The following is a 24,358-nucleotide window of genomic DNA, read 5'->3' as shown; positions in this document are numbered from 1 at the left end:
CATAAAATGGGAAAACCCAAGTAAAAGTTTAAAGTTTAAAAAAAATTGCAGTACTTTAATAGTAGCTTACTTGAGTAAAATGCACTCACTTAGCCTACATTCTACCACTGGTCATTATATAGGGCCTACAATCCCACACAAAAAACAGACAGATGATGATTATGTTTAACTAAGGAAATAAAAATAATTGGAAAAACCACAGGAAATAATGAACAAACAAAAAAAAAGAATTAGTACAAGTACTTGCAAACAATTTTGAGGAAGATCTTCTACATTATACTTTATACTATGTAACCATTGCATTTCACAGAGAAACATTGTAATTTTTACTCGATTACATTACAACTGTCTCGATTACATTACAACTGTCGTTACTTTATCTTACATAAAAAACATAATCAGCTTATAAAATGTGATGGATTGTTATCAATAAAACTACCTATTAGCATATCAAGTAATCCAATTTAGCTTCACTTTAATCAGCTACAACATCACAACACAACATTCTGCTCGTTTTGATTTATCGGTATTGTTAATTATATATATTATTATTTAGCATTTGAAGTACATTTTATTGCTAATGCTCCTGTAGTTCTTCTACTTAAGTCAAATTATGAATGTTTTTACTTTTAATTGAGTGTTTTTAGATAGGTGTATTGTTGCTTGATCTTGCCTCAGCCAGCTCTTTGCAGCGACCTGACTACATTTCCCACGACCCCTTTCACTCACGGAAATATTACGTCATGAAAAAAAAATGGCGGATTAGTGTGTGTGTGCATGGGGTCCGCTACTTGCCATCCGTAGTCGATAAATGAAAGCTTATTTCTCCCAGCAAACGACATATTTTCGAACAGGTACGTTGTTACAACGTAAATAACATATGTAGATGTAAGGGAATTATAAATGTAGCTGACTCAGGTTCTGAACATTAACAATAGGACGGTCCAAGTTGGGAAGACTCGCATACTAAAAGTGTTTGCAGACGAGTTTAAGCCCAGCTTTATGCACTTTCCGGCTTATTTAGTCAGTTATTGAAGCTTTTGTATGTCTTAAATGTGTTTTAGGTGTGTTAAGGTTTTGGCTTATTAAAACTCTGGTGCTATTTTCTTTTACGGCCAGATTTAACAGCTTCTCAACTGTCAGCGTCACTAGTCCTGTCAGTTAAAAAATAGCTGAGGATAGCACAACCGTATATTGCAAAAAGAAGCTATTCTTGCTAACGTTAGTCCTACAGCAATAAGTGATGGTTTGCCGCATTGCTAACGTTAAGCACCATGTCGCAGAACATAACGTTACACTTAAAATGGTCATTGTCAAATAAACAGTAACTCATTTTCAGCAAAACAAGTCTGCGGTTGTCATTCTCTCAAGAAGATTATACATATGGCAACCAGATTAAAATGTGCACATTTACGCAGAAGCCTGTATTTTGAATGCTAAATGGTAATCTAGATGTAGTCTTTACACTACATCCTACATTCATAAAAGACAAAATGATGATTGGAACCGTACTTCAGGACATCAGTTTGCCTTTTCTGTTCTGTATTGACTACAAAGTGTATTTTTTTTATTTCCAAGACACCAAAAGTTAAGTAATCTAAAATACAGTAAAGTACTGCTCGTGGAGCAGAAAGGTTAAACCAGGCTCTACTGTGATGCTGAAGAACATATAGGCCTAAGTAACATTAATTTACACTCCTGCAGTACTCAACACATTGCAACATTCTGACAGTAATAAAAGGATAGTAATTGCATTTATTTTCCTTCCAAGTGGTGGTGAATTAATAAGCAATGATGTTGAACACATGATGCATTGATTCAGTGATCTGAATGCTTAGTAATATTGAACAGTAAAACTTGTGCTGATATGAGGTGTCTGTATTCTGAGGACTGAGCATATGATTACCGGTAAGTGGTTTGCACTCTTTATGTAAAGGACATCATTTTGTGCTTAAATGTAAGAGTTTAGCCGGTCAGTTTGGCTCTTTGCATTGATAGTTTTGAACATTGAAACTATGTTGTATGTGAAAACACAACTGTAATTCCTGTCAATATGCATTCTGGGACAATTTTTGTGTGTTTTCGTTTTGCATTGTATCGGGTATTAAATGTTCTGCAAATATCTAAATTGAAGAAAAATGATTAAATTATTGCTGCAGTCAAATCTGTTTACGTGTGTCAGTTATACTATGTAAAGCATGTAGGTCATACCCCTGCTCTTTTCACATAACCTGAGTACTTAAAATATAATATATAGTAAAAATATATATATTTCACTTGCAGCTGGTTGTCAGGTTTTGCTGTTGGAATACTGATACAACTTTGACTTTCTGTGTGTTTTCAGGTCAAAATGTTTCGCCGGTCAAGATTTAGTATTCGGCCTAATGTTGTTACGGCAGGGAGAACAGCAGCAGCACCTCAGGAAGCCCCTTCAGCAAATCAGGAGGCCAATGAGACCCCCAAGGATGTCAGTGAGAGCAGCACTACTACTGCTGTGACAGATAACAAGTCTGTTGTGACCCCATCAGAAAAACCTGCAGCCCCAGGGTGAGTGATAAGCACTAAATGGAATGACCGGCAATGGCAACTACTTTTGTTATGTATAACAAAAATATAAAAACTATTCTTATATTGTTTAGGGATGGTAATGACCAAAATGGGGAAGGTACCAGCTCTTCAGCAGCAGTCCAGAGAAGGAAGCGGTTTTCCATCAAGCCTAAAGTGGCCCCAGGCCGCCCCTCCACCCTTGCTCGGACGCCAAAATCCCCCGTCAAGGCAGTCTCTGAAACTCCTATTGAAATCCCTGTCTCAGACCTTGACAAGCCAACTAAGTCCACCCAATCTGGGACTATAGCATCCCCTCAGAGACTCCAGTCCCCAAGGCGACGGAGGGCTTCAGAAGAGAGCAAGCAACCCAAAACGCAACCTAAACCCATCATCATCCCTTCTGACAGTTCAGAACCTTCAGCTGTTCCTACAGCTAAGGACTTTCTGGAACAAATCCCTCTGCCGACAGACAGTGGCAAAGAATTGGAAAGCACTTCAGGCAGTCCAGTTGAAGAAGTTCCTTCAAGATTACCAGATAAAGTCCCCCCCTCTCTCCCAGACAAAGAAGCTATTGAGATATCAGAGAAAGCCAAGAATCTAGTGTCATCTAAGACTGGACTTTCACTGTCACAACCTGCGTTCTCCTTGAGTAGACTACTGAATGACCCATCAGACTTACAGAGGATAGCAAAGGCCCAAAAACTCAGAGAGTTGCTCAAACAGGAGATGCACAAAGAAAAGGTAAGCTCAGATTTTCAGTAAGCATACTTCTTCTCATTCGCTCCCTCTTCATTTTCTAAATTTAGTAACGTAATAATTACATATATACTGTTGATATATTTTCAATTCATTAATTCAGTGTATCAATTGATGTTGCAGAAAATCAAGAGAGCTAAGGCACGTGTAAAGGAATATACCCTAGATCCTGCCAAAATGACCATGAGAGACCTTATCCGTTATCTACCACTGTCTAACCCCATGACGTAAGTGTCTTTTCTGCAATTTAGTCAAGCTTGGATAACATTTAATCCTTACCTCCATTGGTGCTGTTTTTATATTGATTATACTAGATCTTTATAAAGGTTTTTTATGGTTCCTTGTCTTGTGTGACTATAATTTGCAATCGTTATTTAATTTTTTTTTTTATACAGATCTAGTTTAGAAGACGCAACTCGAGAGAATGAGACGGTGGTCCCACCTTCTCCAGTAAGAGAAGAGTAAGTTTATTCCATCATCTTTCTACAATCTCTTTACGTTCTAGTTGTATTGATGTTGTACTTTGTGATCATATGAATGATAGAAACAGTATTAACTGCTTTAATGGTTGTCTGGTTCATGGTGTTCTGCCAAATGATATTATGTCTGTAATATTAGTACCTGTGCTTAAAGACAAGGCTGGTAAGCTCAACAGTATTTTATTATCGACCAATTGCATTAGCCAGTATCTTGTCTAAAGAACTGGAGAGAATACTGTTAACAAAGCTAGAAATGTATGTCCTTACCACTGACAATCAGTTTGGGTTCAAAAGAAAACATGGAACTGACCTGTGTATCTATGCTCTTAAAGAGATTGTGTCTAGGTACACAAGCTTAAATTCATCTGTTTTCCTATGCTTTATTGATGCGTCAAAGGCATTTGATAGAATTAATCATGAACGATTGTTGCCCACCAAACGTTTCAGGTTAAATTGGACAATGTTGTATCTGCTCCATTCTGTGTTAGTAACGGAGTGCGGCAAGGAGGGATTTTGTCTCCTCTTTTATTTAATGTTTATATGGATGAATTATCAAATCAGCTAAATAGGTTAAAAACTGGCTGTCTTGTGGGCAACACTATTGTTAATCATCTTATGTATGCAGACGATCTGGTCCTGCTCTGTCCATATAGTGCTGGGCTGCAGCAGATGCTGAAGGTGTGCTCTCAGTATGGCCTAGATTATGACATAAAGTGTAATGCTATGAAAAGCCACATAATGATAGTTAGAAGTGACGAGGACAGGAAATCAACTTTTCCGACTTTTTATTTGTCAGATAGTCCTCTTGCTGTGTGTGAGGAAATTAAATATTTAGGACATGTCATATCGGATGACAAAGACCTATACCGTCAGCGCTGTAAAATTTACTCTCAAGCTAACATGCTTATAAGGAGGTTCTCTATGTGCTCTGACACTGTGAAGTGCTCTTTATTTAGAATCTAAATCACACCGTTATATACTGCTCAATTGTGGTCTAATTATAAGAAAAAGAGTATGCAGAGGCTCAAGGTAGCATACAATGATGCAATGAGGCTGTTGCTCCGTGTCCCTAGGTGGCAGAGTGCCTGTCATTTGTTTGTGTCCACTAGAGTGCCAACGTGTGAGGCACTCTTAAGACAACTGATGTTTAGTTTTATGTGTCGCTTGGACAAGTCAGAGAACCATATAATTGAAGCCCTAGTCAGCCCTCTGAAAAGCTGTTATAGATACACTTCTAGGTTAAGACGACATTGGTGCAATAGCCTATATATCCTATAGGCTCATATGCAATTTTTTATGTATTATTGTGTATCCTATAGGTTAATATGCAATTTTTAAACACTTTATTTGTACTTTTCCAATTATCACATAAAACAATCGTATTCTCTATTTTACAAATAAACATAGAAAAACAATCCCAACAAGAGAAAGATAAAGACAGACCAAACCCCAAATCAACCTGACAGACTTGTCACAGACAACCGACGGACAAAAAACCCCCCAAAAAAACGTACACCTAACATTCCTTATTACAGGACTGACCAAGGGCAGGTGTAAACATTTATAGTTCCAGTTCCAGACCAGATAAATTGTTCACATAAGTTATCAGAGGGTCCCAGGTTTTGTAGAATCTGTTAATGGAACCGTTGAGGGTACATCTGATTTTTTCCAGCTTAACATTCTGTATAATGTCCCTAATCCAGTGGTGGTGTGATGGAGGAGTAGCCTTCCATTTAAATAAAATCAAGCGTCTAGCTAATAAGGAGGAAAAGGCAACGACCCTCTGTAGATGAACAGGTGGAACAGATCCCATTGTATCAGAAAACCAACCAAAAACAGCAACCAAGGGAGAAGGTGAGATGTTATAAGCATAAGCATTAGAGATGACTTCAAAAAAGGATGACCAGAAAGGAACAAGCTTCGGACATGACCAGAACATATGATAGGAAGTAGCTGGCGTCTGTTTACATCTATCACATAATGGGTCTACATTCGGAAATATTCTTGCTAATTTGGCTTTTGAGAAGTGCAACCTGTATAACACTTTAAATTGTATTAAAGAATGTCTGGAGCATATGGAAGAGGAGTGGACTCTAGTAAGAGCCATATCCCATTCTTCATCAGACAGCTGCGCCCCCAAGTCATTTTCCCACTGTTCTCGAATATGTGAAATAGAGAGGTTGCAGCTATCCATGATATGGGAATAAATAAATGATATTCTGCTCTTATTCAGCATATTAACCCTTAATAGGGAATCTAAACAGGAAGGAGAGGGGAGAGTAGGAAAATTAGCAAACTTTTTACGAGTAAAATCTCTAATTTGCAAGTATCGCAAAAAATGATTATTGGTCAGACCGAATTTTCTGGATAGTTGTTCAAAGCTAGCAAAAGTATTATTAATATACAAGTCCTCAATACTATGAATGCCCTTGTCATACCAAATTTTGAAGCCATTGTCCATTAGGGATGGTTGGAAAAGATGATTATGTATTATTGGTGAGTGAATAGAAATACTCTGAATACCCAGACATCTTTTGAACTGATTTACAATGCGTAGTGATTGAGTTACAATTATATTATCCTTAATATTATTAACTAGTGATGGTAGGGGTGCGCAGAGTAAAGCAGGGAGTGAGTGTGGGCTGCTTGTAACCTTGACTTTCTACGATCTAAGGATATCATGGTTTCAATATATATTGAAACCATGATATCCTTAGATCGTAGAAAGTCACTGTAGGGAGACCGGTGGTGATCATAAAAAAAAAAAAAAAAAATTAAGCATTTGGGAGTACATATAGCGTTACGTGTGTATACACACCTTCACACAGAAAATGTTCATTGCCACTATGAACAATATGCTAGAAAAATAATACTATAAAAATAGAAAATACTGTCAGAAAATATGACAGAATAACCATATCTAATGATACCACCGTCTCTTTTAAACGATTATTGGCGTCATTGACCCACTCATTAACATTACCTCAATCACCATTCTCCGCAACATGTGAGGCGGGGCGTCCGTTATCATCAATTACATTGTTATTAATGTAGGCCAGCGCCTCCGCAGGGTCGGTGAACTTCATACGTTTCCCGTTGTGTGTGACTTGCAGTATGGCTGGGTAGTAGAGGCCGAACTGGATCTTTGTGGCGTGGAGCTTCTTTTTGGACTCGGAGAAGGCTGCGCGTCGTTTGTTGACATCCAGGCTGTAGTCAGGAAAGATGTGAAATCTTGATCCGTTGAAGGAGAGCGGGCCCTTCTGTCTGGCGAGGCGTAGGATCAATTCTTTAGTTTGAAAGGGATGGAGCTTGACAATGAATGGCCGTGGTCTATTGTCGCCATCTGTTGGTTTTGGGGCCAAACTCCTGTGGGCTCTATCCACCGACGGCGGCTTCTCAAAACTGTCTTCCCCAAGCACATCGATGAGTAGTTTGGTGATGAATTCTGTTGGTCGTGGACCCTCAACATTTTCTGATATCCCCACAATGCATATATTCTGCCGTCTAGTGTAGTTTTCCAAGTACGCCACCTTTTCCCTCAGAGCATCGTTCTCTTTAGCCAGCGAAGTTTGGGAAGCTTCCACACCGCTAAGTCTCTTGTCGATCTCAGTCAGCCCGTCCTCCACATCAGTAATTTGTTGGCCATACACACTCAGGATCGAATGTAGAGAGGCAATAGACGCCCGGTTCTCCTCCTGAAACGAGTTGATAGAGGCTTGCACAGCAGTAACTGTATTTGCCAGCGCGTCCATGTTGTTAGCATTAGCACCTGTTTCTGTGCTAACGCTAGCCGAGGAGTTCGAATTGCCCCGTGTTGTGGGTTTCCCACTTTGTTGTTTGGCCGGTTTGGGAGGCATTCATCCACTCATAAGGTAGTAAAGTCACTTAGTGTGTGTTTCCAATGGAGTTTGAATGGTTACGAGGTCCAAAATGTATGAATTTGATAGATTTCTGCGGGAGCTGTCGAAGACACGTCTACTCACTACTCATGCTCAAGCGCGCCCCCAATATGCAATTTTTTATGTATTTTTTTGTATCTCCTTTTTATACTATGTGTTCTGTATTATGTGTTATATGGACCTGTGTCTGCAATAAAGCTTTATATATTAACTTTATTCTGACTTAGAACTTAAAAATAAATGTAAATGAATTTTGATCCCAGCTGACATTGGGCGAGAGGTGGCTTATACCCTGTCACCAGTCAATCACAGGGCTGACAGACAACAATTCATACTCCAATGGGCAGTTTAGAGTCACCAATTAACCATAACCTGCATGTCTCTGAACTGTGAGAGGAAACTCATTGGGCTTAAATGTCTAGGCTTATCAACACTTGTTTATCTTGACAAAATAAACAAGTCTGAATAATGGAATGGTCTGTATAATGCGCTACATTTTTAATCAATATCTCTATCATCAGCCATAGTTTATATATGGACATACAGCAGTAACTTGCACACGGTTCAAGATTAACTTTTTCGTCCACCAGCCAAATGGCTAGTGAATGTTCAAATTGTACCAGCCACTCAATAGATTACTGTTGTTTTTGGGCTGGTGAGCAAAGCAAATCTACCAACCACTTGCGTATTTTTCCAGCATTTGGCTAGTAGATGTTGCTAATTTTGAACCCTGAACTTGCAATTTGAGAATTACAGTTTGCTTGTATACTAGTCTCGCATAGCCCTAACACCTATCTTAGTGTTAGGGCTAGAGAAAGGTCTGGAAGTACCTTTTATCATTTTGATAGAAAGATACTCTGTTTTTTTTGTATTTCTTTAAACCAATCACAATCGTCTTAAGTGACGGTGCCCCTACAAAATAGATAGCGGAAGGGGAGGAGAATGCTGTCAAAGCCAGCCAATGGCGGGCTTGAATCACAGTATACATCCTGTGAGTCAGATTACTTGTATACTAGTCTTAATCCTTCGGGTTCCAGTTCCGGGATTGCTCTGAATGCTATGTGGAGTAGCCAGACTCTGCTTCAGCGCGCTTTGGAGGAGGGTCTGGCAAAGCAAGACTACTTGTATACCAAGCCCCTTCCTTCTGCCTGATGTTTGCAATGTAATCCCTGCAGTTCCCCAGAGAGAGCACAGGAACCTGTGGTCCTCCCTAAAATAGCAAGCCCGAGGGAGGAGGCAGAGGAAGAGGCAGATGCAGATGCAGACGAAGAGCAGGATGGCGCCGTAATGGTTCCTCAGGTCAAAGTAGCAGAGGATGGCTCACTGATCATTGATGAAGAAAGGTCAGTGGACGTCTATAGGTTATGAAATGCATGCTTTCATGTTAATCTACTTCCCTTTACTTGGTTATTATAGATAACATGTTTTATGACATTAGTTTTTTAAACATTGCTACATTATTGTAATATTGAAGACATTGGAAGCAATTGTGAATCATAACCTCTCAACCTGTGTCTTAGCTTGACAGTGGAAGTCCAGCGAGCCAAAGGGCCAAACCCAGCACAGGATCGAGACCCCATCTTTGAGCGTGGCTCCACTACTACTTACTCGAGCTTCAGGAAAGGGACCTATTCAAAACCCTGGTCCAGTGAAGGTTAAACTAATATGGATAACATATATATATATATATATATATATATACGCCAAATTTATCTTTACAGCACACATTTGCTCTGATGCTTTGTTCATATTGATTTTTAATGTCATGATTGTTTGCTGTTTTCCATCAGAGACAGACATGTTCTTATTGGCAATTAGCATGGTGGGGACAGACTTTTCCATGATTTGTCAACTGTTTCCTCACAGAGCTCGTTCAGAGATAAAGGTTAGTGGTTAATACAGACATGCATATATTTATGGGACATGATATGAAGAAGCAACACATTGCTAAACTAAATACACAATAAAATGCTTGTGTTAATTGCATTGATTTCAACTTTCAGAACAAATTTAAAAAAGAAGAGCGAGAGAATGCCTGGAGGATTGACAAAGCTTTCAGTAAGTATTCAGTAGGACAGTATATTTAGCTGGTTTAGTATAATCAATTATTAAAGTTCCCTGTGCAATTGGTGCATATATTTTGATGCAACATTTACTGCTGATTATTTTGTAGGAGAGAGGCGCAAACTAGACATAGAGTATTTTTCTAAGCTGCTAGAGAAGATTCTGGAAGTTCAAAAAACCCGGAAGAAGCTAAAGTCACTCACTGAGAAGAAATCTCCCAAGAAGAAAGAAAATAAAAAGACAGAGGGTAACTATATCCTTCCACGTGTTTTATCATGTTCAATACTCAGTGAGTGGTGTATTATTGCTACATAACTTCAATATTATTCTGGAGTACAGATTTTAACAACTGTTCACCCTGAGTGTGTCTCAATTCAACAAACCTTGTGTGTTCTAATTCCCTCTACAGGCAAAAAAGCTTCAAGGAAGCTGAGTGTCGTGGAGGAAGGAGATGAGGAAGAGCAGAATGAAATTCCTGACTTGGAGGAGGAGGGAGAGAAAGAGAACGAGGACCTCTGTAATGAGGGAGGAACCACTGTTGCTAAACCTCAGAAGAAACGTAAAAGAAAGAATAAACAGGATGCTTCGACTAAGGAACCAAATGACAAGAAAAACAAAACTGGTGAAAATGAACAAGGTACAGGAACATTCAGTTACTTTATCAAAATGTTAATGATGAAACTTGTAGATTTAAAGGGGTGATAGAATGATGATATATAGGGTATTTTTACACTGTTCCTTAAGGTCTCCTAATAGGGTATGTAACATTGGTTGGGCTGAAAATGGCCCGGGTGCTGTTCTATGTGCCATAATGCAACCCTGTGAAATAGCCCTAGAATGGCCCCTTTTTATGGTATGCTCATGAATATTTAGATGAGCTGCGCGATGATTGGTTGGCTTACGAGCGAAGCTGAGGAGCAAAGACGCAATAGCCAACAGCACTTACTGGGACCGGCAGCTCGCGCTGCTCTGTACCCAGCGCATAGTCACCTTTTCTGGGGTAACTAGGCCACCAACTACCGCTGACCTGATGGAGCTCCACGAGCGGCAGCTCGCGATGAAAAAGTGTCAGCATTCCCTGTACAGCCTGGAACACTGCATTTACGACCGTGGTTCGTTTTCAGTATCCTTGAAAAACTTTCAAACTTTCTCCTTTGTAATTCCCGTGGAGCAGCGCACAACTAAACTAGTGTCTGAGATCTACACGACCTACATTCAGAACACCAGCTGGTCTCAGACCAGTGGTCTGTATGTCAATTTTGGGGCGTGACAAAGGTACAGACCAGAGCCAAATAATGTACAGCCACCGAGTTGACGTCAACTATTAGCTTTGTTGGGATTTTTCCGTTTTCAGCAGCAGTTTCAAATTGTGAGATTTGCATAGGAAAGAGGTGTCAATGGGACTTTGAGGTTCTCTGTATGTCCATTTTACCCACCGAACTGTCATTATTCAACTATGACGAGGTAAACTCGGGTTTGCATTCTATCACCCCTTTAAATAAAAATGGTATGTTTGCGCACAGACATTGTAATGTAGAATGTAGATCCATTGGAGCTGCCATTTGTTTTTGCCTGATTTAACATAAATTCCAGAAAATGAAAGCATACAATCCTATTGGCCCTTGATGATTGCTGCTTACACTTTTCTTTTGCTTTTATATGATCAGATGAGGCCTACATACCCGGAGACACTGAGGCAGCACTTCCAGAGGACTGTCCAAAATCAGACGTGTAATGAAACTTAAAAAACGTTTTAACTAGAGTATTTTGCATCTTCAGTTGGCATTAACATTCCCTGGTTTGTCCTAATATTCAGGTCTGAAAAGACTGACAATTTGAATGAGTCCAAGGACAACACTATCAAGCCAGCTAAACTCTCCCGAGGCAGAGCACCAAAACCACTACTACCTTTGGGCCGGAAGTGGGGTAAAAAGCCTCCACCACCCTCCACAAAGACCAATGATACGGCATCAGATAAAGAGGATGAGAGTGAGCTTGATGGGGCCTCTAAAGAGCAGGTTATTACTTTTAGTTTCAGTTTCAAGTCATCAAATATTTCTACATATTGTTACTTTGGCTTACTGAACGTTATGCTAACCTTTTTAGGTAAATAAAGATCCATCACCCTTAAAGCAAGCCACTAAGAGGAAGTCAGCCAATGATGACATTTCCTCTGGTGAAGAGGATGTCACCGTTCAACCTCCGAGACCTACCAGGTACAATATTTCATGTTTTCATGCAAAAACATTCCTATTCCCAAAGAAAATAGTTAGGATATAATAGGATAGGAGCAGTCCATCAATGTGTGATTGTGTTTTATAGGTATGGGAGAGTGCCTAAACCCACCAAGCCCTTGAATTACCCTGGGAAAGAGGCTACACACTCGTCTGAAACCACTCCTGCCTCACCAGCTGGGTCCACTGCTTCTGCTGCCAGGCCTAAACCTAAATGCACAGCTAAGAGGGGAAGATCACCAAAGCTACAATCAGCCCAAGAGTCCAAAAAGCCTAAACTAGTCACCCTCAGGGCTTCTCAGTCAGAATACAGTGATGAGGAGGATGACAAGCAGCGAGTAGAGGAAGAGGTGGAGGAGGAGCACCTTGCATGTAGCTCCAGTAATGACAGCACTGCCGCTGCGTTTGTGCCTGCCAGCCTGCGCTCCCCACATCCTGTGATTTCAGAAGTGGAAGAGACAATGGAGGAGGTGAGAAACTGTTTCCTATCATGTCTTGTACCAATGCACAATATCCATTATTTATTTATTTTTTTACACAATTCTTATAACAAGCATTTTTGTGTATTTTGCATTAGTTTTCTTTGTGCATGGTTTTCCATTCCATAATTCAAACCCTCCACTCTGACTCCCCCCACATCACACGTAGCTTGATATCTTGGCCAATATGCCTGATGTGTTGGGCATCTCCCAAGATGTACTGTGCCCTGATGCCTTTAGCGAGCGGGCACAACATGAGATAGGCACAGCTGAACCCTGTGAACATCAGCTGGACCTGCTTGTTGTAAGTGTCCTATGTCTAAACTTTAGAACCAGTGACATGAAATCATTATCCCAGTTACACTTATGATTTTAATATTATTTCTGATATCTAATCTTAAAGATCTGATGTGATCTATCCACATAGTGTTATCTACAGAAGGGCCAACTTTTATAAAATGCAACCTTATTTTCCTCCCAATATCTCCCTCTTTTTAGTTTAAGTGCATGTATTTTGTTTGCCGTTGGATTTGATTTGATTTTTTATTTATCTCGAACAAAGCAAAAGAAAAACACAAAGATAAAAACACAAACATAGACACACACTCATATTGTGTCTTGCCATTATTTCCAGCTAAGGTTAGTTTTTGCACACTTTAAATGAAGAAAAAGGAGGACATTTGAGTTTGAACAATGTTGCATGCCATGTTCATGCGTGAGCTGGATGAATTCAAAGCAACCTTTTTGTATCCAGATGTAATCAACTGACAAACACGTAGAAAGAAAATGACAAAGAAGTGTAACTGGGGCTACTGTAATACATGTTTTCCATATATATCACGTCCTTTCATGACTAGTCTAGCTCATATGGGAAGTCTCTGATGTGACTTAAAATATATTTGTTTCCCTTGCAGGATGTTATCGACTTTCTTTCTGTAGAAAACACAGAAGGTATGTTGAAGAGGTATTCTAACTAGCTCCCAGGGAAATCTTTGGTCTCAAAGTCTCATGCATTTTTTGGTGGTCTTTTTGTTTTAGTATCTGAGGACGAGAGCTACAACGAGGCTGCTCAAACCCTGTTGACCATCGGCAACCTGGCTCACCTCTCTCAGTCAGCACAGAATCAAATAGCCACTCAAGATGACATAACAGGTTGGAGACACAGAAGCTAAAAAAAATCATTATATTGGAATTGGATTGCTTTCCTTGTAGATTAAATTACAGTGAATTTAAAATGTGCCATTATGTTAAATTGCAGGGACAACACCAGTCAGTGTGAATGAAACCAGCCAACACCTGGAAGAAGAGATTGCCTGCTGCTCAAAGCCTGCTGCACAGGAGGAACACAATGCCACTCTTATGTCTGCAACTTCTGTTCATGGAGGCCCAGAAACTGTTACCACTGTGGAGCTACAAAACCGCACAACAGACACTGATGCCATCCCTGTTATTAAATCCAGTAATCAGAGGACAGGTTCTGATACGGACCCTACCCCTCAATTGCACTTAAGTCAAGAGAGCTCAAAGACAAATTCTCCACAAACCAGAAGAGGACGCTTAGCCAAGGTAAAACCAAAACCTAACCTAGGCCAGTCCTCAAGGACTGCTCAGTCAAAATCCCAAACAGAGACTTCAACAGAAAGGACACCTGAAGAGAGCCACACAGTCGCTCCTGACCTTTTTCAAGCCACCGAGACACTATCAGCTGCAGCGGAAATCCCTAAAATAGCAGACTGTAGTAAAAAAAATGTAAATGTTGAAATTTCTCATATTGAAGTCAAACATACAGAAAAGCCATTTGGCAGTCAGAAGAGGTCTGTTGGTCATGTAAAATCTGGTGCAGCAAAATCAGATCAAAGTGCCTCAGAAAACCATAGTCACTACTTTTCTGAATCCCAGTTTGAACCCAGTTTGGAACAGACCACCAGAGAATCCAGGTCAACATCTGCATCTACAGATGAAGTACTGATTTCTCATGTCGGGACAACTGAGAGTAGCTGTAATAATCCGCTGACATCCGACTCAACAGTCACAGAATCACAGATTGGACAATGGTCAAACATAGACTCTGCCCCAGTCAAAGAGAGCAGCGACCATTCTGCACCGGTAGAAGAGTTACCTGTCAGTCAGAAAGAAGAGAGTGAAGTACCATCGACTAGCCAGACAAGGAAAAGTCGATTCCAGAAAGTCAAACCCAAACTCAACCTAGCGCAGACATCAAGGGCCGTACGTTCTAAACCTCAAACCACAAAAGACACTGTAAAGAAAGATTCCAACCCAACTCCAAACCTCAAATTCACTGAAAAAACAGTAGCACAGGTTGAAGCAGAGCCAACTTACATCACCTCTTCAGAAAACCCAAGTCTAAGTCCCTGTCCTGTTATACCGTCGTTGGATTTAGGGACTACTTTTACACCCACAGAGGAACTGTCTACAACTGAGGAGAAAATGACCGATGTTGGAGTTGTTTGTCAGGTAGAATCAGATACAGCAACATCAGATCAAAGTGCCTCAGAAAACAAGAACCTCTCTGAAGCTCAGTTTGAACCGAGGAGGGAACAGGCCACCAGAGACACAATGCAAACATCTGAGTCTACAGATGAAGTACTGATGTCTCATGTTGGGACAACTGAAAGTAGTTGTAATAATCCGCTGACATCCGACTCAGCAGTCACAGAATCACAGATTGGACAAGAGTCAAACAGAGACTCTGCCCCAGTCCAAGAGAGCATTGACTATCCTGCGTCATATGTTAAACCTGTAGAAGAGTTACCTGTTAGTCAGAAAGAAGATAGAGAAGTCGCATCTACTAGCCAGACCAAAAAGAGTCGATTCCAGAGAGTAAAACCCAATCTCAACCTAGCACAGACTTCAAGGGCCGTACGTTCTAAACTTCAAACAACAAAAGGCATCGCCGAGAAAGACTCCAACCCAACTCCAAAAACAATAGCAAAGTATGAAGCAGAGCCAACTTGCATCACCTCTCCTGAAAAACCCTGTACTGCTTCAGATTTGATACCATTGTTGGATTTAAGGACTCTTCCGCTGACATTCGACTCAGCAGTCACAGAATCACAAGTTGGACAAGGGTCAAACATAGTCTCTGCCCCTGTCCAAGAGAGCAGCGACCATCCTGCTCCATGTGTTAAACCTGTAGAAGAGTTACCTGTCAGCCAGAAAGAAAAGAGTAAAGTCGTATCTACTTGCCAGACTACAAGAGGCCCATTACAAAAAGTCAAACCCATCTTACCACAGACATCAAGAACTGTGCAGTCTAAGGCTCAAACCACAACAGACCCTTTCACTCCCTTGCAACTTCCAGAGATACGCTCGAGCCCTACTTTAACGTCTGAATCCACTGACAACACAAATACAGAGGTAGAAGCACAACCAACTTGCAGTACCACCTGTCCTGAAAAACCAAGCCAGCTTAAAAGTACTGGCTCTCTCTTAGTGTCAGTACCATCATTGGAATTATGTTCTACTCATAAAAGCACAGAGGAATTATGTTCAACTGAGGAGCAAAAGATAGATATTGGATGCAGACTAGACTCAAAGTCAGAGGGCTCAGAACAAAATGTTTCTCAAAGAAGGCAACGCTTTCCAAAGGTCAAACACAAACCCAATTTAGGATCCTCTCCTCGAACTACATTCACAAAACTGCTGTTAAAAGATGTCAGTAAACCCTCAGAACAGTGCCATATGGACACTTCTTTAACCTTTGAACAACAGCCTGAGGACAATAACAATGCACGAACAGAACTGGAACTCGCAGAGACAGACAGCAAGACATCAACACATTGTTCATTACATACAGAACCTCTCAGCTCAACCATGTTAGAAGGGCCTGCCGAGTCAGAGAAGTCACTAGACAGCACAAATTATAAGGGTACGTCCTCTGATAACGTCGTCATAGCAACATCTTGGGTTGCTGAGAATCAGTCCGTGTTGACAGACTCAGTTCTGACTCAGAGTAGTGAAAAAGCCACAGTTGAAGGGGAATCCGCAGAGGACAAAACGTCAAATAATGATGTGGTAGCTGGACCTGCTTCACAATGGGACTGCAAACAGGGCATGTCCATTAGAGCTACAAATACCCAACCAACCGATGATCCAACTGCTGTTTCAGATGTCCATACTTCAGAAGATGGTTCAACAGAGTCAAAAATTGAATTTAAACCCCCAACTAACAAACAGTCTACATCGGATCCAAAAATAAGCACTCAGCAGCCACGGTCAGAGAATGACTCTGAGGCACAAAGTCAAGATGCAGTCCAACATTGTTCTGAAACCACTGAAACTAATCAAACAGCTGCCCGAAGGTAAGAAATAAATCATGCTCCATCATTATGTGATCAAAAAGACACAAGACAATTATGCTGTTCATTATGCTCTCATTTACAACCTCAAGTTCTAAATGAATTATTAAAGAATTATTAGTTTTGCTTGTAACAGAGTTTGTTTTCCACTTAAAGGACTGACGATAATCAGTCAACGCCAACTGACTCTCCCTCAAGAAAAGCTCCCCAGACTTGTAGAGGCCGGCTTATTAAACCAAAACCCAACCTGGGACGCAGCAGCCAACCTCCACAACCTCAACAAATCCAGAAAACAAAACAAGCAGAAGCAGGTTAGTTTGACACCTTTTAAAATGAATGTTCCCTTATTTTAAAGAATGCTGAGCAGATATTCAGGATTACTGCCATATAAAGAAGCACTACAGTACCTATGTTGATCAGTGTTTTTTTTTTTTTTTACCCCCACAGATTTTGGTACTTGCTCAGAGGGCGTGGATGCTTCGGTTTGCCAGAAACTTGTGTCTGAACGGCGACCTGACATCCAGGAACCAGTAGAGGGAGCTATTGAACAATGTAGTAACCAAAATCCCTCTCTAAGTGATGCTGGGTCTTCGCTGGGCTGCTTGACACAAGTTATTGAACAACTGAGTCAACATGACCCCCCTCCAAATGTTGCTGGATCCTCTCTGGGTTGTGTGACACTACTAGAAAATGTTACTCAGGTAAGCTAATAATCAATATGTACAGGAGGAAGTGTATCTTGTGAGCATTACATGTATGATTGCGGTGTCTTTTTGTGTTGAAATTCCTGTTAAGCTTGTTAATAGTTGGCCTTGGCCAGACATGTAACAACATGCTTATAACATGGAGCAAGTTATGTTTTACCATGTGTCACTGAACTGAGTTTATATAGAATAGCAGTATATTTCTACCCCATTTGGTACTTCTGCAGTTCCCAGTAGGTGTGTGAAGAAATTGTAGAGTAGCTCTCAACTAATTGAAAAAAAAAGAAGACATTTTATATAAAGTAAATCAATTTATTGAGTCAACTGTAACAACTGAACACTACATGTTGCATTTGAGCGTGCATGGAAACTAGTTAGGAAGCAAGCAGTTAGCTTAGTAAGCAAAGTAATGGACAAATGGTTGAAACGTTCAGCTACTCCAGGTGGTACGTCTGACAAGGTAGGAAATAACTTGTATAGTACCAACAAAACTACTACACCAAGTTATTGCTCTGACTAAACCTCCTTTGACTAAGGGTAGGATGTAATCTTGGTAAAGAAGCCCTAATTTAAGGATTTATCCTCATATTTGTCACTGTGATTCTCTTCACATTTCCAGGATGCATCGACATCAAGTACAAGAGGGACTAAAGGTCATCCAAATGTCAATACAATAATTCCAGACAGTAAGTCAGTTTCCAGGTGATTTTGTGCTGTAAATTATATGCAGTGTGTGCACCATGGTTTTGCCTAAAACTTCTCTCACTCCCACTGTCAGTGCTGTTGCAGCAGGAGCCTTTAGATGCAGATGAACCGTTCTTCATCCTCTCTCTGACTGAGATCCCAGTCTGCTCATTAGGGGAGGTTGTGGACAGTGTGCCTGAGCCCCTCCCTTATCTTCCTGTAACAGATGCGTCAATAGAGCAACAGAGGTTAGTGCCTACCTTTTATCAGATGGTCATCCCGTTCGTGCAGGCGCAGATCTGTTTTGGTGTCTGATTCTACAACTTTCCCTTACCCCTCATCAGTGTTTCTGGAGAGAGTTTGGCAGCAGCTGGCGACAGGCTCCTGTCTAATGTTGCTGTGCCTGTGTTCATGGAGGAGAGTGGTGACACAGGCCTCATCAATGCAATAGATATTGGGCCTGACCCAGCGGCAAATATAGTAAGTGAATTTTCTAGGAACCACTTGTAGTGGCAATGTGATAAAATGTCTGTTTTTGTCACACTTTTTTTTTTTTTTCCTCACCCACACCAGGATTCGATCATGGAGAATCCAGTGGATCCACATGGTAGAGTAATAGCATTATTCTGTCATTTATTTAAGCTAATTAATAATTTTGTCTTACTAATAGCAAATCTGGATTGTTTGTGTTTATGAAACCGATAATATTACAGTCCATGCATCGGAATTACCAGAGACTGTAGAGAATAATGATGAGACTGAAATTCCCCCTGCAAAGCAGAGACTAATGGACACTCATAGAAGAAGAGGTATGTAGTACATTAATACTTACTCATCACATTCACCCTTAGTAAATTAGACAAATCTTTTTAATCTTGTACTTGTTTTTCTTAGAAGCAGCCAAACTGCAGGTTAAGCCCAATACTACCAAGAGGAAACAAGCCAGCAAGACCCTCGCTGCCAAGGAAGAAGAGTCGATCCCCATTGAAAAAAAAAAAACTCAGCACTCAGAGCTTCCTGGGCCTTCTGTGCAGCCAACAGTCTTTGATGACGATGTCACTGAGCCACAGAAAGGAAGTGATGATCATGTGGATGTTGAAAAGGAGACTCTGACAGGTGGTGAGGACCCTGAGGATAGCAGCTCAGGAGCACAAACTACAAGGACTAGGCAGGCTAGTAATTGGAATAGGTGAGTAAAAATGGTAAAAAAAAATTTAAATTCTTGGTTGAAATCTGAATAATTCCTCCTCAGTTTTCATGTTGGTATCCATCAATTTTAATGAAATGTTAATTCACTTTTATTTTCTAATATCTGACAGAAAAACCAAAGGCTCCCTTTCCCTACCTTCTGAGATGAACATTGCTGCCCCTGCAAGCGATTCTCCACCTGGCAAAGAGGCTCCCAAGGGCCGTAAGGTCAAAACTCCACGCGCAGCAGGAAAACCATCTACCCCAGCACCTGGTGCCTCAACATCCTATGATGGCCCCCCAACAGCCAGTCTGACACAGCCGACCCAGGAAACCCGCTCAACATCTTCTACCACATCACCAACACAAACAGAGGTGGACCCCGAACAGACTTCTGAGCACAGCCCACTATGCTCAGACACAACTCCTAGCACTTCTCTGTGTCCAGCTGAGGTAAGACAGGTACAAGTACACAGGTGGATGGAGAAGCATTCTGATTCAGTGGAGATTTAACACACCCACATAGAGTTGATAACAGCTGATGATTTGTTCTTCTTTGTTGTAGGTCTCAGCTTCTCAGCAAAGTGTGGAGAGCAGTTCTATAGAGGAGGAGCCCACCACTGTGTCTCAGTACTTCTTAAGTGACATTTTTACAGAAGTGACTGCAGAGAAGAATGATGAGACTGAAATTCCCCCTGCAGAGCAGACACTAATGGACACTCATAGAAGAGGTATGTAGTACATTAATACTTACTCATCACATGCACACTCAGCATATTGGACAAATCTTTTTAATCATGTACTTGTTTTTCTTAGAAGCAGCCAAACTGCAGGTTAAGCCCAATACTACCAAGAGGAAACAAGCCAGCAAGACCCTCGCTGCCAAGGAAGAAGAGTCGATCCCCATTGAAAAAAAAACCCCTCAGCACTCAGAGCTTCCTGGGCCTTCTGTGCAGCCAACAGTCTTTGATGACGATGTCACTGAGCCACAGAAAGGAAGTGATGATCATGTGGACGTTGAAAAGGAGACTCTGACAGGTGGTGAGGACCCTGAGGATAGCAGCTCAGGAGCACAAACTACAAGGACTAGGCAGGCTAGTAGTCGGAATAGGTGAGTAAAAACGGTTTCAAAAATCCTTTGTTGAAATCTGAATAATTCCCCTTGTTTTCATATTGGTATCCATCAATTGTAATAAAATGTTAGTTCATTTTTTATTTTCCAATATCTGACAGAAAAGCCAAAGGCTCCCTTTCCCTACCTTCTGAGACGAACAATGCTGCCCCTGCAAGCGATTCTCCACCTGGGAGAGAGGCTCCCAAGGGCCGTAAGGTCAAAACTCCACGCGCAGCAGGAAAACCATCTACCCCAGCACCTGGTGCCTCAACATCCTATGATGGCCCCCCCACAGCCAGTCTGACACAGCCGACCCAGGAAACCCGCTCAACATCTTCTACCACATCACCAACACAAACAGAGGTGGACCCCGAACAGACTTCTGAGTACAACCCACTATGCTCAAACACAACTCCTAGCACTTCTCTGTGTCCAGCTGAGGTAAGACAGGTACAAGTACACAGGTGGATGGAGAAGCATTCTGATTCAGTGGAGATTTAACACACCCACATAGAGTTGATAACAGCTGATCATTTGTTCTTCTTTGTTGTAGGTCTCAGCTTCTCAGCAAAGTGTGGAGAGCAGTTCTATAGAGGAGGAGCCCACCACTGTGTCTCAGTACTTCTTAAGTGACATTTTTACAGAAGTGACTGCAGAGAAGAATGATGAGACTGAAATTCCCCCTGCAGAGCAGACACTAATGGACACTCATAGAAGAGGTATGTAGTACATTAATACTTACTCATCACATGCACACTCAGCAAATTAGACAAATCTTTTTAATCATGTACTTGTTTTTCTTAGAAGCAGCCAAACTGCAGGTTAAGCCCAATACTACCAAGAGGAAACCAGCCAGCAAGACCCTCGCTGCCAAGGAAGAAGAGTCGATCCCCATTGAAAAAAAAAAAACTCAGCACTCAGAGCTTCCTGGGCCTTCTGTGCAGCCAACAGTCTTTGATGACGATGTCACTGAGCCACAGAAAGGAAGTGATGATCATGTGGACGTTGAAAAGGAGACTCTGACAGGTGGTGAGGACCCTGAGGATAGCAGCTCAGGAGCACAAACTACAAGGACTAGGCAGGCTAGTAGTCGGAATAGGTGAGTAAAAATGGTAAAAAAAAAATACAAATTCTTGGTTGAAATCTGAATAATTCCTCCCCAGTTTTCATGATTTCATATCTGTATCTACCAATTGTAATACAATGTTAGTTCATTTTTATTTTCCAATATCTGACAGAAAAGCAAAAGGCTCCCTTTCCCTACCTTCTGAGACGAACAATGCTGCCCCTGCAAGTGATTCTCCACCTGGCAAAGAGGCTCCCAAGGGCCGTAAGGTCAAAACTCCACGCGCAGCAGGAAAACCATCTACCCCAGCACCTGGTGCCTCAACATCCTATGATGGCCCCCCCACAGCCAGTCTGACACAGCCGACCCAGGAAACCCGCTCAACATCTTCTACCACATCACCAACACAAACAGAGGTGGACCCCGAACAGACTTCTGAGTACAACCCACTATGCTCAGACACAACTCCTAGCACTTCTCTGTGTCCAGCTGTGGTAAGACAGGTACAAGTACACAGGTGGATGGAGAAGCATTCTGATTCAGTGGAGATTTAACACACCCACATAGAGTTGATAACAGCTGATGATTTGTTCTTCTTTGTTGTAGGTCTCAGCTTCTCAGCAAAGTGTGGAGAGCAGTTCTATAGAGGAGGAGCCCACCACTGTGTCTCAGTACTTCTTAAGTGACATTTTTACAGAAGTGACTGCAGAGAAAAATGATGAGACTGAAATCCCCCCTGCAGAGCAGACACTAATGGACACTCATAGAAGAGGTATGTAGTACATTAATACTTACTCATCACATGCACACTCAGCATATTGGACAAATCTTTTTAATCATGTACTTGTTTTTCTTAGAAGCAGCCAAACTGCAGGTTAAGCCCAATACTACCAAGAGGAAACAAGCCAGCAAGACCCTCGCTGCCAAGGAAGAAGAGTCGATCCCCATTGAAAAAAAAAAAACTCAGCACTCAGAGCTTCCTGGGCCTTCTGTGCAGCCAACAGTCTTTGATGACGATGTCACTGAGCCACAGAAAGGAAGTGATGATCATGTGGACGTTGAAAAGGAGACTCTGACAGGTGGTGAGGACCCTGAGGATAGCAGCTCAGGAGCACAAACTACAAGGACTAGGCAGGCTAGTAGTCGGAATAGGTGAGTAAAAACGGTTTCAAAAATCCTTTGTTGAAATCTGAATAATTCCCCTTGTTTTCATGTTGGTATCCATCAATTGTAATAAAATGTTAGTTCATTTTTATTTTCCAATATCTGACAGAAAAGCCAAAGGCTCCCTTTCCCTACCTTCTGAGATGAACATTGCTGCCCCTGCAAGCGATTCTCCACCTGGCAAAGAGGCTCCCAAGGGCCGTAAGGTCAAAACTCCACGCGCAGCAGGAAAACCATCTACCCCAGCACCTGGTGCCTCAACATCCTATGATGGCCCCCCCACAGCCAGTCTGACACAGCCGACCCAGGAAACCCGCTCAACATCTTCTACCACATCACCAACACAAACAGAGGTGGACCCCGAACAGACTTCTGAGTACAACCCACTATGCTCAAACACAACTCCTAGCACTTCTCTGTGTCCAGCTGAGGTAAGACAGGTACAAGTACACAGGTGGATGGAGAAGCATTCTGATTCAGTGGAGATTTAACACACCCACATAGAGTTGATAATAGCTGATGATTTGTTCTTCTTTGTTGTAGGTCTCAGCTTCTCAGCAAAGTGTGGAGAGCAGTTCTATAGAGGAGGAGCCCACCAGTGTGTCTCAGTACTTCTTAAGTGACATTTTTACAGAAGTGGAAGAGGGTTGAAAGCTCTAGATATGTCGAGGGAGGGGATGAACATGCAGAGTTATGTCTGTAAAGGTTAATTTATAACTGAAATTAGTTTTTGTTGTGTTTTTGCTGTCAGTTGTAATTAAGGGAATCTAAATTGATTCTACTTTTACAAGCACTTTGAATATGTCCAGTAATTTCATTTTATTGAATTGCTTTTTTTAAAAGCCAATAATTCACATAAGTATTAAATTGTACACATCAATAACCAAAACACTGGTAAATTACAGGTTTGATTCAACAAGGGAGCAGCATTTCCCCAATTATTCATTATGTTTCAAGCCTCAGATTCCCCAATTTGGTTATTTATTAACTGTGAAAATGTACATTTTGTACAGTAGCAAAATATGTTTTCTTTTCCATATCTGTTCCGTTTAAATATAGACCACAACATTGGTCTCAGGAAGAAAGAAAAACATCTGGATTACTTGACATCATGTACAGTTGTATGTTTAAATGTATTACTTTTTTATAATGCCTCTTCTGTGTATTTGTGACAATTTTCAATCATCCTTTCTAATCTGAAACAAATTTTGGTTGTCTTATTTAGAAATCCAATAGACTGTAAAATTGCATCATTATATTCTGCAAATTCAACCCATACAGAGCAGAGAAGGGTAGTCCTACTTTATTGAAGGAAAATGTTATACGAGCTAGCATTTGTTGAGACATTTTGCTGTATTGTATATAGTGTTGATTAGTTCAATATTCAAAGAGTTACTTGTACAGATTTGCAGCATTCATATTATTATGTTTGATACTTGGAACAAAAACACGTGTTATCTTTTAAATGTTCATTAAAAGTAACACATGGAATTCTGTAAGATGTGAATAAAATGTATTCTTCCATCACCACTTGCTTTAGTCTTCCATCTATGTGGATGCTAGTTGCTAGTTGTTTTTTTTTATATTGAGGTGACCAATTTCCATTTTGGTACAGATTTATATAAGCTCTAGAAACACCAAGTACTGCATGTTTTTGTAGA

General features: G+C 41.0%; 1 protein-coding gene across 1 annotated transcript; it reads left to right on the top strand.

Moving 5' to 3' along the window:
• The first annotated feature begins 731 nt into the window (after positions 1–731).
• zgc:162472 (uncharacterized protein LOC553495 homolog) lies at positions 732–24,225 on the top strand. Its single transcript, XM_035991351.1, has 38 exons — positions 732–854; positions 2,345–2,547; positions 2,640–3,288; positions 3,427–3,530; positions 3,699–3,764; positions 8,857–9,024; positions 9,202–9,335; positions 9,472–9,566; positions 9,685–9,739; positions 9,855–9,992; positions 10,155–10,382; positions 11,413–11,476; positions 11,562–11,763; positions 11,852–11,961; positions 12,068–12,449; positions 12,628–12,762; positions 13,373–13,409; positions 13,497–13,610; positions 13,717–16,780; positions 16,934–17,088; positions 17,225–17,478; positions 18,101–18,167; positions 18,260–18,413; positions 18,510–18,645; positions 18,739–18,772; positions 18,879–18,969; positions 19,058–19,354; positions 19,485–19,806; positions 19,919–20,084; positions 20,170–20,464; positions 20,587–20,908; positions 21,021–21,186; positions 21,272–21,566; positions 21,706–22,036; positions 22,140–22,305; positions 22,391–22,685; positions 22,807–23,137; positions 23,241–24,225. Exons 2-38 carry the CDS (start codon positions 2,351–2,353, stop codon positions 23,346–23,348), a joined length of 9,927 nt encoding a protein of 3,308 aa, XP_035847244.1. The 5' UTR covers positions 732–854; positions 2,345–2,350; the 3' UTR covers positions 23,349–24,225.
• The last annotated feature ends 133 nt before the right edge of the window (positions 24,226–24,358 follow it).

This window comes from Sander lucioperca, chromosome 14 (assembly GCF_008315115.2).
Source record: "Sander lucioperca isolate FBNREF2018 chromosome 14, SLUC_FBN_1.2, whole genome shotgun sequence".
NCBI lineage: Eukaryota > Metazoa > Chordata > Actinopteri > Perciformes > Percidae > Sander > Sander lucioperca.
This window is presented reverse-complemented; position numbering and strand designations above follow the sequence as displayed.